At 37.6% G+C, this 13,180-nt stretch overlaps 1 protein-coding gene across 2 annotated transcripts in view; it reads left to right on the top strand.

Annotated features, from left to right (window-relative positions):
• robo3 (roundabout, axon guidance receptor, homolog 3 (Drosophila)) overlaps positions 1–12,781 on the top strand; it is a 251,253-nt gene extending 238,472 nt beyond the window's left edge. The window contains exons 21-27 of one of the 2 annotated variants that reach the window (XM_061898046.1): positions 1,961–2,093; positions 2,200–2,412; positions 4,559–4,749; positions 4,891–4,983; positions 7,379–7,546; positions 8,807–8,925; positions 12,084–12,781. In XM_061898046.1, the coding sequence (XP_061754030.1) occupies positions 1,961–2,093; positions 2,200–2,412; positions 4,559–4,749; positions 4,891–4,983; positions 7,379–7,546; positions 8,807–8,925; positions 12,084–12,095 (929 nt within the window). In that variant the 3' untranslated portion in view covers positions 12,096–12,781. Of the gene's footprint in view, positions 1–1,960; positions 2,094–2,199; positions 2,413–4,555; positions 4,750–4,890; positions 4,984–7,378; positions 7,547–8,806; positions 8,926–12,083 lie in introns of both variants that reach the window. The other variant, XM_061898045.1, reaches the window with a different exon arrangement.
• Positions 12,782–13,180: the final 399 nt, after the last annotated feature.

The raw sequence follows: 13,180 nt of genomic DNA, 5'->3' as shown, positions 1-13,180 counted from the left end.
TGTACAGCTACCGTCAGTGTGATCTGTATGGCTGTTGATCAAGTATGTCTTGCAGTCAATATTGTATGTCCAACGTGCTTCTCAGTCGGCACGCTGCTTATTTGGTGAATGAGCGAACGTGACGAAAGGATGCAGTGCTGTCACGGCACCACCTAAAAATACTTGTCCGGTCGATATCGGGACAATCATTTGTGAGGTTCTCAGGAACTCTCTCGTTAAAATCGGGTCGATTGGCAAGCATTTTGCTAGGTCGAAATAGCCATTCAAAGAAGGTGAATCCACTTATCACGTTGTTTCGGCATCCAGTGGCCCCCAGGCATATTGAGTTTGAAACCCCTGATCTTAACAATTCAGAAAAAATCTGTAAAATAATGGTATTTTTCTGTGGAACTGCCAGCATTATCACTTCATTAAAGTTGGTTGATCGTAACAATTTGGAAAAACTCTGTAGAATAAAGGTATCCTTCTGCAGACCTGTTTGCATCGTCACTTTATTAAAGGTGGTTGATCCTAATAATTTAGTAAAAATCTGTAAAATTACGATATTTTTCCGCAAAACGTTTCATGAAAATTTCTGTAAATATAATGTTTTTGATCATTATTTTGTTTACAGTGTTTTACTTTAATTTTATGGTTTTCGTTTGGCAGCCGTAGCTGCCAGTAGATGACCGTTTTTTTCCTTAATTTTTTTTTACAGTGTGTCGAAAATGGACTTATGCTGTCTTGTGTAATGGTAATTGTTTTTGGTGATATTCAGTGTCCACAATAATTCATTACGTTTAGTTCATGATGCAGTAAAGGAAATGATGTGGACACATTTGTTACTGAATACTTTCTAATATGCTTTTTCTGCCTTGGAGACTTTGTATTTGTGAGTAATATACAACTGTAATTATCTGATATTTGTTCATATTAGACAGTAGTATTGCTCAATTAAGGATACTTATTACGTATGTCTGGCTTGTTTGGTATTGTGTGTTTTGCTGTTGTGTGTTGCTCTCATCTAGTAGCCAAATAACCTACCATGTTTAGCTTTTGTAAATGACTTTACTAAAATACAAAAAAAAAATTGGAGTTTATACAGCGCAAGTGTAAATGTGATGTTCTTAAATGTAATTTGTTTAATGTGTGTTCAAAATTAACCATACCATACCATTATTAAATTTGTTTGTTAACACTCCCATTTTGCTTGAAGTATATTGTAGTTGTAGAATATTCTGTATTCAAGATGTGGATCACACTTTGGACACCCCATTCTTATATATTACCCTATGGAGGATAGGATGTGTGTTGGTAGTGTCGTGAGCCAACACTCTGATATTTAATACAAATATAGCAATTATAAACTCTTTCATATGGATTTCCTTATTGTAAAGTGGTTACTAATAGCTTTAGAGGATATTACTTATCTACTATATAATAATAACTTACAACTATATAATAATAACTGTATGATGTCATAGTTTTGATCCTCTAATATTCTTTAGGAACTGTTCTTTATTGTGTTTGTATGTTGGGCAGCGCAGTGAAACAAGAGTTAATGCTTGTTCCTCACAATATGAAGGTCCTGGGTTCGATCCCCAGGCTCGGGATCCTTCTATGTGGAGTTTGCATCTTCTCCTCGTTAATGCGTGGGTTCCCTCCGTGTACGCCGGCTTCCTCCCACCTTCAAAGACATGCACCTGGGGATAGGTTGATTGGCAACACTAAATTGGTCCCAGTGTGTGAATGTGAGTGTGAATGTTGTCTGTCTGCGATGAGTTGGCGACTTTTCAAGAGTGCCCACCCGAGTGCAGCTGGGATAAGCTTCAGCTCTCCGCGTCACTAAGATGGACAAGCGGTAGAAAATGGATAGATGGATGTTGTGTCTTTTTTGTCCAATTATCTTTTAGTTTTGTGTAGTTTATTACATGTGCTTTTTGTTTATGATATGTTAATCCTATCCTTGCCTGGTTTCTAGGTAAGCCAAAGCAGAAGGCAATGGGTAAGGCTGTTAAGACCCCATCTTGGACATGGATGGAGACCTTGCCTCCTCCTCCCCCGGTTGGAGAGCTGGAACAGTGTGACCAAGATGAAGAACCCCTCGAGCAAGGGTGAGAAGAACGTATTACGTAAATGGTGCTAAAGCTTCTATTCCATATTGGAGAAAACTGGACGAAAAATATATTTACATCTATATTCGGTTCTTTGTGCTTGTAGCTCAAATGAGGAGTGGTGTCCTCCTCTGCCGGAGAGGACCTACCTGATGGAGGGCTGCGAAGAAGGCCCCTGCCAGAGAAATGATGCCTCCTCTCCAGCAACCTCCTACGGTCACCAGTCAACCGCGACTCTCACCCCATCTCCCCACGAGGAGACACGGGCTACCCAGGACCTGCCCCGCCTTAACCAACAGGATAGCCAGCATCTGTCACGGTACATGGACTGGCTCGCTCCTGCATGAATGTGTTTGGATTGCATGACAATGATGGCTTTATTAGTAAATCAGTGGTGACCCGCCGCCAGTACGCATGGTGGGAGGGGTCAGTGTCGATAGCTCGGAAGTGTGAGGAGACCACTATGGAGGCGCACCACCACCACACACAAATATTTTCGGCTACAAAGCAGCTGACTTAGAACTGTAACAGACCAGGTGACTCCTACTTAGGGATGCCCCTCCCTATACGCAGATCACACATTATACTTAAGGCCCCATTTTTTGTGAATAACCACATGTAACATGTCAACTAATGAATGACAGGTGCTTAGTACAACATTTTGCAGCAAACTGATTACTGGCCTCTTATAACAATATATTGGCATCTCTCTCCCATGAATTTGCTTTAGCACAAAAATACATTACATTCAATTCAATTCAAGGAATTGATTAGGCGCTCTCCCATTAAAATTGTAGGTCTGTTAAAAATTAGAGTCTGTTCAAAACAAAGCATCGCAGAGGCTTTTGTGGTGTGTGTTGACGTGATGTATCTGATTGTATCTGCTTTACATATTTTTGAAAATCTGACAAAAAATGTATCAAATGTAGTTCATGCACAGACCATTTCATATATACGTTATTGACTTTATTACAGGTAAGCATTCCTCCTCAATTTGTTATTTTATGTATTTATATAAAACAAACACAGCACATATTCATAAAAATTTTTGTAAATGTGTCAGTGTTAGACATGGAGCTAATTTTAAACTATAAAATTATAGCAGCATATATATATATATATATATATATATATATATATATATATATATATATATATATATATATCGTATTTTTTCGAAGTATAAGTCGCACCTGCCAAAAATGCATAATAAAGAAGGAAAAAAACATATATACGTTGCACTGGAGTATAAGTCGCATTTTGGGGGGAAATGTATTTGATAAAACCCAACACCAAGAATAGACATTTAAAAGGCAATTTAAAATAAATAAAGAATAGTGAACAACAGGCTGAATAAGTGTACGTTATATGACGCAAAAATAACCAACTGAGAAGGTGCCTGGTATGTTAACGTAACATATTATGGTAAGAGTCATTCAAATAACTATAAGATATAGAACATGCTATACGTTTACCAAACAATTTGACATTCCTAATTGCTAAATCTGATGAAATCATATATGTCTAGTCTCTTAGGTGAATACGCTAAATAATATTTGTGACCGTCTTAAGCTGTCATAGTGTGGGTTGCGTGGACCATACAGGAACGACATCACTTCGCACAGGTTTGACTCTTTTTTTTTTTTCAATAAATAAAGGCTGCTCGCAGTGTCGGTCGGTCGCTCTTTCAGCTCCTCCTCCACTGCTCGCGCCGGTCTCCTTTTCAGTCAGCCGTGTCTTTCTTGTGCTGTTCTCGGTCGCTCTGTGGCTCTCATGGCTCGCTCTCTGATCGCTCTCCTCAGTGCTGCGCACACTCCAACTCCTCTTTCCTTGATCGCTCTTCCCTCTCCCCTCTTAAACACTGCGAAGAGATAGGCAGATTGTGAACCGGTGTGTGTGTCACGCCCCGCCTCCTCGTTCCGCTGCATTCTCCGCCTCCTCGCCGCCATCTTGAGCAGGGCCAAAGAGTGTCCCGCCCCGCCCCGCCATCGGCTCCGCCTCTCCACATATTAGTTGATATTTTACAGTAATGTGTTAATAATTTCACACATAAGTCGCTCCCGAGTATATGTCGCACCCCTGGCCAAACTATGAAAAAAATTGCGACTTATAGTCCGAAAAACAGTCTGTGTATATATATATATATATATATATATATATATATATATACATATATATATATATATATATATATATATATATATATATATATATATATATATATATATACCTGTATTTTATTTAGTATACAGAAGTTCCAATAACCCCTTGCTCAAGTTCAGGATGGTGCTTCCGCCATGTTCCACGCTATGTTAAAAGCGTCTACCCTCAACTGCCAACCTACTGTTTATTGCCTCTGCAGATGGTATTTCTCTGCAAGCTGTTTCACTGTAAATTCCACCAAAAACCTAACAAAAAAATAGTCTCAGATTCTGTTCCTGTCTTGCCTTTTCTCCTTACAGCAGAAGGTTACCATGTGGTCCAGTGCCAGTTCCCCGGGCACCAAGTCCACCACTCACGCAATCCAACTCTTCCAGCCAACAACATCTCGGCTCATCAGATGTCTGCCCGCCGCAATGCCGAAGTCCTGCCCAGCACTGCCAACATAGCCAGGGGGTGTATCCGAATGAAGACGACGTCATCTCAAATACACCCGGTAAATTTATGGCTGGTGATGAGCTAATAAAGCATTCAAGCAAACCCAATATCACATGTTTTTCATTTCAATATGTCATTCAGAAGTATACTTTTTCTAATGGTGGTTTTATTTTTGTTCCCCCACTTTTTCATAACTCAGTGCACAGTCACCCATCCCCAGCAGATACATGGTCTCCTTCCAACCAAAAAGTTCGAGTGAAAAAAAAGGCATACAGGAGAGAAATACAAGGAGGTGAGTGTTTATATAGATATTTTGTTGGTGAGCCATTGAACAACCATTCAAACATATTTATTTATTGTAATTAGGGGTGTCCCGATCATCATTTTTGGCATCTATTCCCATTCCAACTTCTTGGCCTGCGATCCAAACTGATTTTGTCTCCCAATTTGATATTTTGACAAGAGAACACTGGATCCCAAAGTTTTTTTAACCAAGTACCACCTCAGAAAAAAATGGCTCTCAAAGTACTCTCCATAATAACCAACAATAAAACAGTAACATAGTAGGCCAAAGTTTCAATTAAAACAAGGCAACGGTTTAATTTAACAAGTATATTAAATATTTTTGGCCACTGCAATACAACACAGTTTGAACAGTAACACTTTGTTTGAATATAGCAAAATAAACACTGTATTTTAATCAAGTGATTCGTTGGCAAACCACTAGATGGAGGCCCCACAGTTTGAGAATCACTGCAGTCGATTATAGAATTGAAAATGTTTTATAGCAAGTAACTAAAGTAAACACAATTAAACATTTTTATAACACTTATCGTGTTGAATTTAGAAGTTGGTAGTATTGTTCCAAATCAGATGATGTATTATATTTGTGTTATTAAATGCTACATACAATTGTTTTTAACAAACTAAAGTGGCTTATGCATTTAAATAGTTTGGGGTTTGTGTGAGTGCGTGCGTGTGTGCCATGCTTAGTCATTTTTTTTTCTGTAGTCCTCCAGTGATAGTGTACTTAAAAGAAACATACTTTATTTTTTGCCATCGTGGTGGTGAGGAGTAGTCTCTGTGAAGGATGATCAGGATTGGTACATCACTAATTCTAATGTATTTACTTTTCCATTATGTACTCAGTCAATGAAGGTAGTCTCATTTTTCTCCTCAATGTGAGCTGTTCCTGCTGGTAAAGTTCAAGATTTTTTTCAGATAAAATTCACAAAAATTCCAGATAAACCTTTAGAATTATTGGAATTTTCACAGCATTTGCAGATTTCAATTCTTGTGACCAAGAAAGTTGCAAAAATATTGGTACATATGGTTGCACGCAAATATATATTTCAGAACCAGTAGACATTTTGATAGTTTCTAAAACCTTAATAATGATTTAAATGTGTATTAGAATGTCTACAAAGGTTATTCACAGAACCAAAAATGTATTTTCGTATGTGACGACTACCATCATCTTTTGAATCACAAATAAAACACTAAATTTTACATCCAATAATATGAAAAATTTGACCAGATCTGAAAGAAAATACATCAAATGCTTTGTCATTTGAGGACTGGAATGATATAGAACTGAGTATTGAGAATGACTTCAGGTATCACGATACTTGAGTCACGATACGATATTGCAATATTCTATATAGCTCGCTGATCAATTTGAAATGCACCTTAAAATACCAGTTTTATATATGTAATGTAAAGTAGATGACAGCAATAATAATTAATTGGATAAACTGAGTAAAAAAGTAGTAAAAATGTAATATTTTTTGCATCTATATTAAGACATTAAAAATCAATTTGATATTGTTACAAAAAGTATTGAGGTATATTGCTATTCCGCATTGCCATATAGATACTTCATGTTTCCTACCCAAGAAGATTATGGACCAAAATTTCAGTTTAATGCTCTTAATTGCAGTGATAGAAGAGAAATGTACTGATATTATGAACACAAATCTTAAACATTTGGCTGTGATGCAATTGAAATTGAAATGATTGAAAACCTTATTAAAGAGATTTCAACATAGTCCAGCAATTAATTGATCATCTCAATCTGGTAATGTTCCAGGAAAAACAAAAATAAGATTAACTTGTGCAAATTTAATAAGACTGGAAACAATCAACAATTTAAAAACTGCTTTAATTTAAAATGTAGCAGAATATTGATCAATAAATTAGAACTATATAACATTGGAGGATTGCTTATGAAACTGGGTGAAAAAGCTTCTTGATATACAGATCGCCATACAAATGAGAGAATGTATCACGCTTACGTTGTCTGTGGCGTACATCAGCAGTCAACACTGAGGCCTAAGTTTTATGTTTATTAAACAATGCCTGTGGAAATAAACAATTTAAAACGTAATTAAAAAATTTTAAATAACATTTTAAGAGACAATTGCTTCGCATCTTCCTACTTCCTACTATTATGTGTAGGCATTTTGTGTTCCTTTGTTTAATTCTGTCATAATTCAAGTCAACTCGACAAATGTAATAATTTTCGGTTCTTTTCAAAATATTCTTATTTTCTGGAGATCAATAAGACTTTAGTTTGACTCTTGGGTCCGTTAATGTTTTGTTCCGAGAACAACAGACGCATGGAATTCGTTATCATAATTGCTGCTCATTGTGAACTCTGAACAACTACACATGATTCTGTTTTACAGACCTGCCCCCACCACCAGAGCCGCCCCCAGAGGAGGACAGGTTGCAGGGCTCACGGACATGCATGGAGGCCTGTAAAATGACAAATGGCTCCTTGTCCTCCCTGGAGAGGAGCGAATACAGCAGCGTCAGCCACCAGCGCAAAGGCTCTGGACAAAGACATGCTGAAAGTAAGACCGTCACGATTTGCTGCATCACCGTGTTTTTAGTGATTTCCTTGTGCATTGCCTAATGTATTGTGGACGTTTAGTATGTGTTGGGAAGAGAGGAAAAGTCCTATAAAATGACACAACTCAGCACTGACACCATATCAGTCCTTTAGAAGGCTTGTAACATTGTTCATGCAGCAAAATATAATGTCTATATAAGGATATTGATGGGTGACTAAAATGTTTTCTTATGGTGTGCATAGATCATTAGCATGCATTCAATGGCTACTAGGTGTAAGACAATTGCTGAATGAGGGCCGTTTGCAATGCATTTTGTTTTTTAATGGTTGCCATTATGAGTGTCTGAGAATAGTTGACGATTCACTTGGGAGGGGTCTGATTCGACTATGAAAATACTTCATTAAATACAGTCTGTTTGCGTATTCTAAAAGTAAAATTAAACAAGAAAATTAACAAATAGCACAAGTGAAAGAAAAAGCAGTAATTTTATGAGTAAAGTTAGTATATTAAGAGAAATGAGTTGCAATATTACGTGGAACATTTTAATGTATTAAATACATTTCAAGTTCGTAAAGAAACGTGAAACATACAAAACACAAACAACTTTGTATTTTATGGAACATTTTATTGAGAAAAAAAGAAGAATACCTGTATTTCTCTTAAAAAAGAAGCAATGTTTGCAAATAAGTAATAATGAAAATAAATAATCAATTTCAGACTCCCAAAAAATGGCATTTGAAATAGATACATGAACATTTAACATCAATTTCAATTTTATTGAAGACTAGTGGCCGATGTGTTTCTCACCATCTTTATCAAAGCGCTGGCACTCGCAACTTTATTTTACAAAAAAATAAGTACAATGACTCAGCCACTAACAATGGAATTGTTTTTTTAGGGCACTGAATTCACCCAAATGACTATTTCGGGCGAAATATTCGCAGAACTTTTTCAGCAACACTTGAAAAGCGGGGCAAAATAAAACCAATGTTTGACTGTACACACTTTTAGATCAGGGCTGATTGGCAATGAAAGAAAGATGTGAAGGATAGTCACATCAAAATGATGGAGAACCTGGTAAATAATTAGTGTGCCTTTAACTATGTTTGTAGTTAAGAACGTTGAAAGATGTTCAAAAAGGAGTAGAGAGAAGCCAAGCTTATTTTCTGTACTATATGTTAGTGTAATTTCGCCTCAGTGTACTATACATCTACAGCATGGACAATATTAACCACATGATGTCTCCCTTGTATTTTACAGCAGCACATCCTTACCTTTCCAGGAATCAGATGTCCACTAACTGTTCGACCACAGGAAGCTCCTCATCCCGAGGCTCCACGGGCTCCCGAGGAGTCAACGGCGCCAGGAAGTATAACGAGGTAGGATGCCAGACATAATTACGATGGTTTTAGGAACTGGAGCATCCAAGTAGTTATGAAGAAAAGACAGTATTTCATACGCACCATGAATCAAACATCTTCTAGCATCTTTTAATACAAGTGCATCAAATGGTTGGCTACTCCATTCCTTACTGTAACTCACTCTCAGGCTTAAGCAGTACATCTTATCTAATTTGACCATCGAGTCAGGGGAGGGTGCACAGTAAGAAACAATAATGTGTGTCTGTGTGCTCCCGGGAGAATGCTTCACGACGGGAGTGCTGCTTTGAAATGGACCTCCTGCAGGCTCGCTCACACAAGCCCACGTCTTTAATGGTACTGCAAGCTGTGCCCACTGAATGGAAAGCTCTGCTGCATTCTCTGTTCGGGACCTGGCATGTCCAGCTTCGTGTACTTTTGCGTACTCATTTGTGATCAGATTTTTGCATACTGCTATTGTTTAGAAAAGGATAAAACAGGCCATCTTTTTGAATGTTCTTCCCAAAGTCCCGACTTAAACCTTCTTGTGACAACATCCCACAAAAATGTTTTTCTTGACATCTTTAAAGTACCAGTAGAGTGCAAAAACATTTTGACTTTATATGCTTAATTGTGTTTTCATTTTATCATTTAAACTATATCCAGTTGTATTTACAATCCACAAAGTATGTGAAAATACTGTCTTAACATCACAAAATGACTCAAATTCAGTCATTTATTTTGAATATTCCACAACGAATATTTTAGACTATTTCCAGAGATTGACGTCACTGGAGTAACACTTGTGCACACCGACCATAGTAGCAGATCAGTCATACGGGAAATTAGAAAGAGATGTGCTGTCTATCATTTATGATCTCCATATAAGACATGAAAACATATTTTACCATTTTTATGCATTCTAAGTCGTAACCAAATAAATAAAGTCAGCTAACAATAGAATTTATGGGGGCTTTCTATTTTGCCCACAAAACTCTAATAATCATCCAAAACCCGCAAACAATACTCTTTAAACATATTGTGACTTACAGTAAATATTAACCAAATATTAGCAATGTTGTCATTACAAGCACGAATGCAGACCAAGTGTTTTTAGTATTCCAAAGCTTAGTCCCCATGCTATATTTGGACTTGTTAGTATCATCTGTACAAGTGCTGGGGGTATGGATCTAAATATCGATAGTGTCGACACTAAGGTGGGCATAGGTATTGGATCGATACTAGCATGACAGGGCGAAGTTTTTGTTGCAGTTTTTCTCCAAAACGTCCAGCAGTTTAGTTGTTTTGTTTACATTTTAATGTTTGTATTCTTTTGACTTTTTTTGTTAATCTGTAATAGGGATTTTTTTCTGTGTATAGTAGAATGTAATAAGGGAATGATCTTTAATTTGTTTACTATCACATTGTTTTAGATTGTTGTATTATGTATATTAATACTTGGGATACAAAGAAATTCTCCTTAATGGAGGTGATTGTTATTACTTTGGGGGAGCGGCTGACAGGACCAACGTTTGTGATAGACATTAAAAAGTTGTCCAATACAGATCGGCGCATTCCTAATTATGACTTTTTGCATCAGTATTTGATGTACTAACGCTGTATTTATTTGGTATTAAACCGTTACCAAAATTCCCGGTATCGCCCACATCCATAGTGTGGATGAGGGAAAATCCCAGATAAATTTACATTTCTGCGTCTATTTTTTTGTTTTTTCAAATCATTAAAAATTGACGTACGATAATTATTCCACCTGGGAAATAATCAAAAAGCCAAAAATATATTTAACAATTTTATTACTCTTCTAACTACAAATGAACATGAAACCAGCGGATTTTGCAGCAAAAAAACAAAAAAAACACATGGATCGTTATGCAAATTTGTTTTTTGTTGAGCGGCATTGCTGTTTTGTTGTATGCACTATGACAACACACATCTGACAGGGCAGTGTAGCAAAGCAACTTGCCTTACCACACACACACACACACACACACACACGCACACACACACACACACACACACACTCAGACACACACGTAGAGACAGAGCATCTTCTGTGCCTGCTGTGTCTCAAGTCATTGCTCCTGTGGATCAAGACACTTCACCCCTTAAACTGACCCTTCCTGCCTCTTGCTGGGAACATGAAAGCCTTCATTGCAGTAAAGTTTCCACAGGAAGTCTGGATTAGGTTTCCCTCGTCTTCCTGTTGGGTTACAGACGTCTTTATTTGGACATTTGACCCAGAGGCGGGGAGGTTTTACTGTCCTTAAGTCCTTCCGTTTGTCTGGAAGTCAAAGGCTGTGTGCAGCATTGTGATCTAAAACATGGTTTTCACCAAACTTCCTGTTTTGATTGATCATTAATCAGTTGAAATGGTAAATGAGTTGTACTTGTATAGCGCTTTTCTACCCCTTTTTAAGGAGCCCAAGGCGCTTTGACAGTATTTCCACATTCGCCCATTCACACACACATTCACACACACATTCACACACTGATGGTGGTTGAAGATCAACTGTAAACGTAGACGTGTCAGATAATTGATATTATTGATTGGCTCACCATTTATTGATGATTAATTGGAATAACCAGACTGACTCTGGAGTTAGTCTGATTATTTAAGAGTGGGTGGGAGTAATGATGAATTGTGATTGTGTGGCACACTCACTTGCTGTATCGACAATGCACTGACACTTGCTCATAATGACGCCACCTGCTGAATTACTAAAATACACATTTGACTTGCGAATAAAAAAATTGCTGTGCAGAAAGGAATTTCAAACATGCAACTCCGGTCAGTGAGCCAAACAGTTCCAGTTTGAAAAGAGGAACATTTCCTTAATTTGGTGGTCTGAGATCAAAATGATCCCACACTTTGGAATTTGTCCTTTCTTTGAAATCAATTTAGATGGATGTTTCTGGATAAATAATAAATAATCTCATTAAGTAGTCATGAGCCCCCAAAAACACACACTCTGATAAACTTTATTGTTCATGTGTTTTAAAAAAAAACAAAAAAACAACTCATTGTGCTTCAGTAAGTGCTTCAGTATCGTTTCACCCATCAGTAGGTGTAACAAGTTCTTATTGTGATGTGTTTCTCATAATGAAATTACTTATAAAACTTTTATATTATGTTTTTTGCTGTGTTTTTTTTTTTGCAGGAAATGAGATAAGTTTGTCTGAGAGACTGGAAGTTAACCTTCGATGCCGCCATCTTTCACCACCTTTCAACTGGGGACACGGTGACCTACATGACACTCATGTCATGATGCTGTGAAAAAACAAGACTCTTCATTATGCTTTTGGTATTATTATGATTATTTATGTGCTGCCCTGGTCGCTTGGTTTGTAAATACCTGTGTCTGTACTCAGCTTTTGTGGGCTCTGGATACAGGCAAGAGATTAGCAGTAAAAAAACAAAAAAAAAAACATTATAGTCTGTTGTTCAAAAAGCCTAACTCCTCTGAATGTGCCAAGAATACATTTTGTGGAAGGACATGAACTATTGCTGCACTCTTGTTGAGAAGCCAAAACAACAGCAAATAAGCACATGGAAAGGCCAAAAGGTGCAGGAAGAAAACAGCGGGACTCCTGCAGTCCAACCGAATGTTTCTTGGTTTTTGTTGGTTTTTGTGCAACAGAAGGATCCTGCGTGCCAGCAGACAGACTTTCTGCAAGTTTGATTGTAATCCTGCGCCTTCTTCTGCCCTCGTGTTCGTCTGAGGAACGGTTTGCTGCAGTTGTGGGATTTATAAATACAGAATATAAGAATTCCAAAATGAACAAAAAAAAAATGTCTGTTGACTGACTTTTGTACTCTTGTTGTTTTGTTAATGTACAATAAAATACATTTGCTGATGTTTGCCTTTAGGTGCTCTTACAGCTTTCGGTCTTACAGACATTGAACCTCTTACCTCAGTGGGAAGGAGTCGGGTTGAGTACCGGAGGCCCCAAAAGCAGGATGTTCTCAGATGGGGGACACACGCCTCAAAAAGACTTACGGACACCATCAGCCCTGCATGTCGTGCCAAAAGAATCATGACACTGTGATTTCTCCCTGCAGTCATGTGCGCTCAGGTGAAGCTCTGCCTCATCATGAAAATGTCTTTTCTGCACAATTATAACCACATTTTTTTTAACATTGTTTTAAGTAAAAATCGCTGAATGTGCACTTTTCCTCACCAAGTAGCCTACAGGGCAGAAACCTGAGAGGAGGCTGCTGGAGGCGAGCCTACCCTCTGATTGTGTTGTTCTTCAT

The sequence above is a fragment of the Nerophis ophidion genome, linkage group LG04 (genome assembly GCF_033978795.1).
Source record: "Nerophis ophidion isolate RoL-2023_Sa linkage group LG04, RoL_Noph_v1.0, whole genome shotgun sequence".
NCBI lineage: Eukaryota > Metazoa > Chordata > Actinopteri > Syngnathiformes > Syngnathidae > Nerophis > Nerophis ophidion.
The sequence above is the reverse complement of the archived record's forward strand: the minus strand, read 5'-3'. Positions and strand labels throughout refer to the sequence as shown.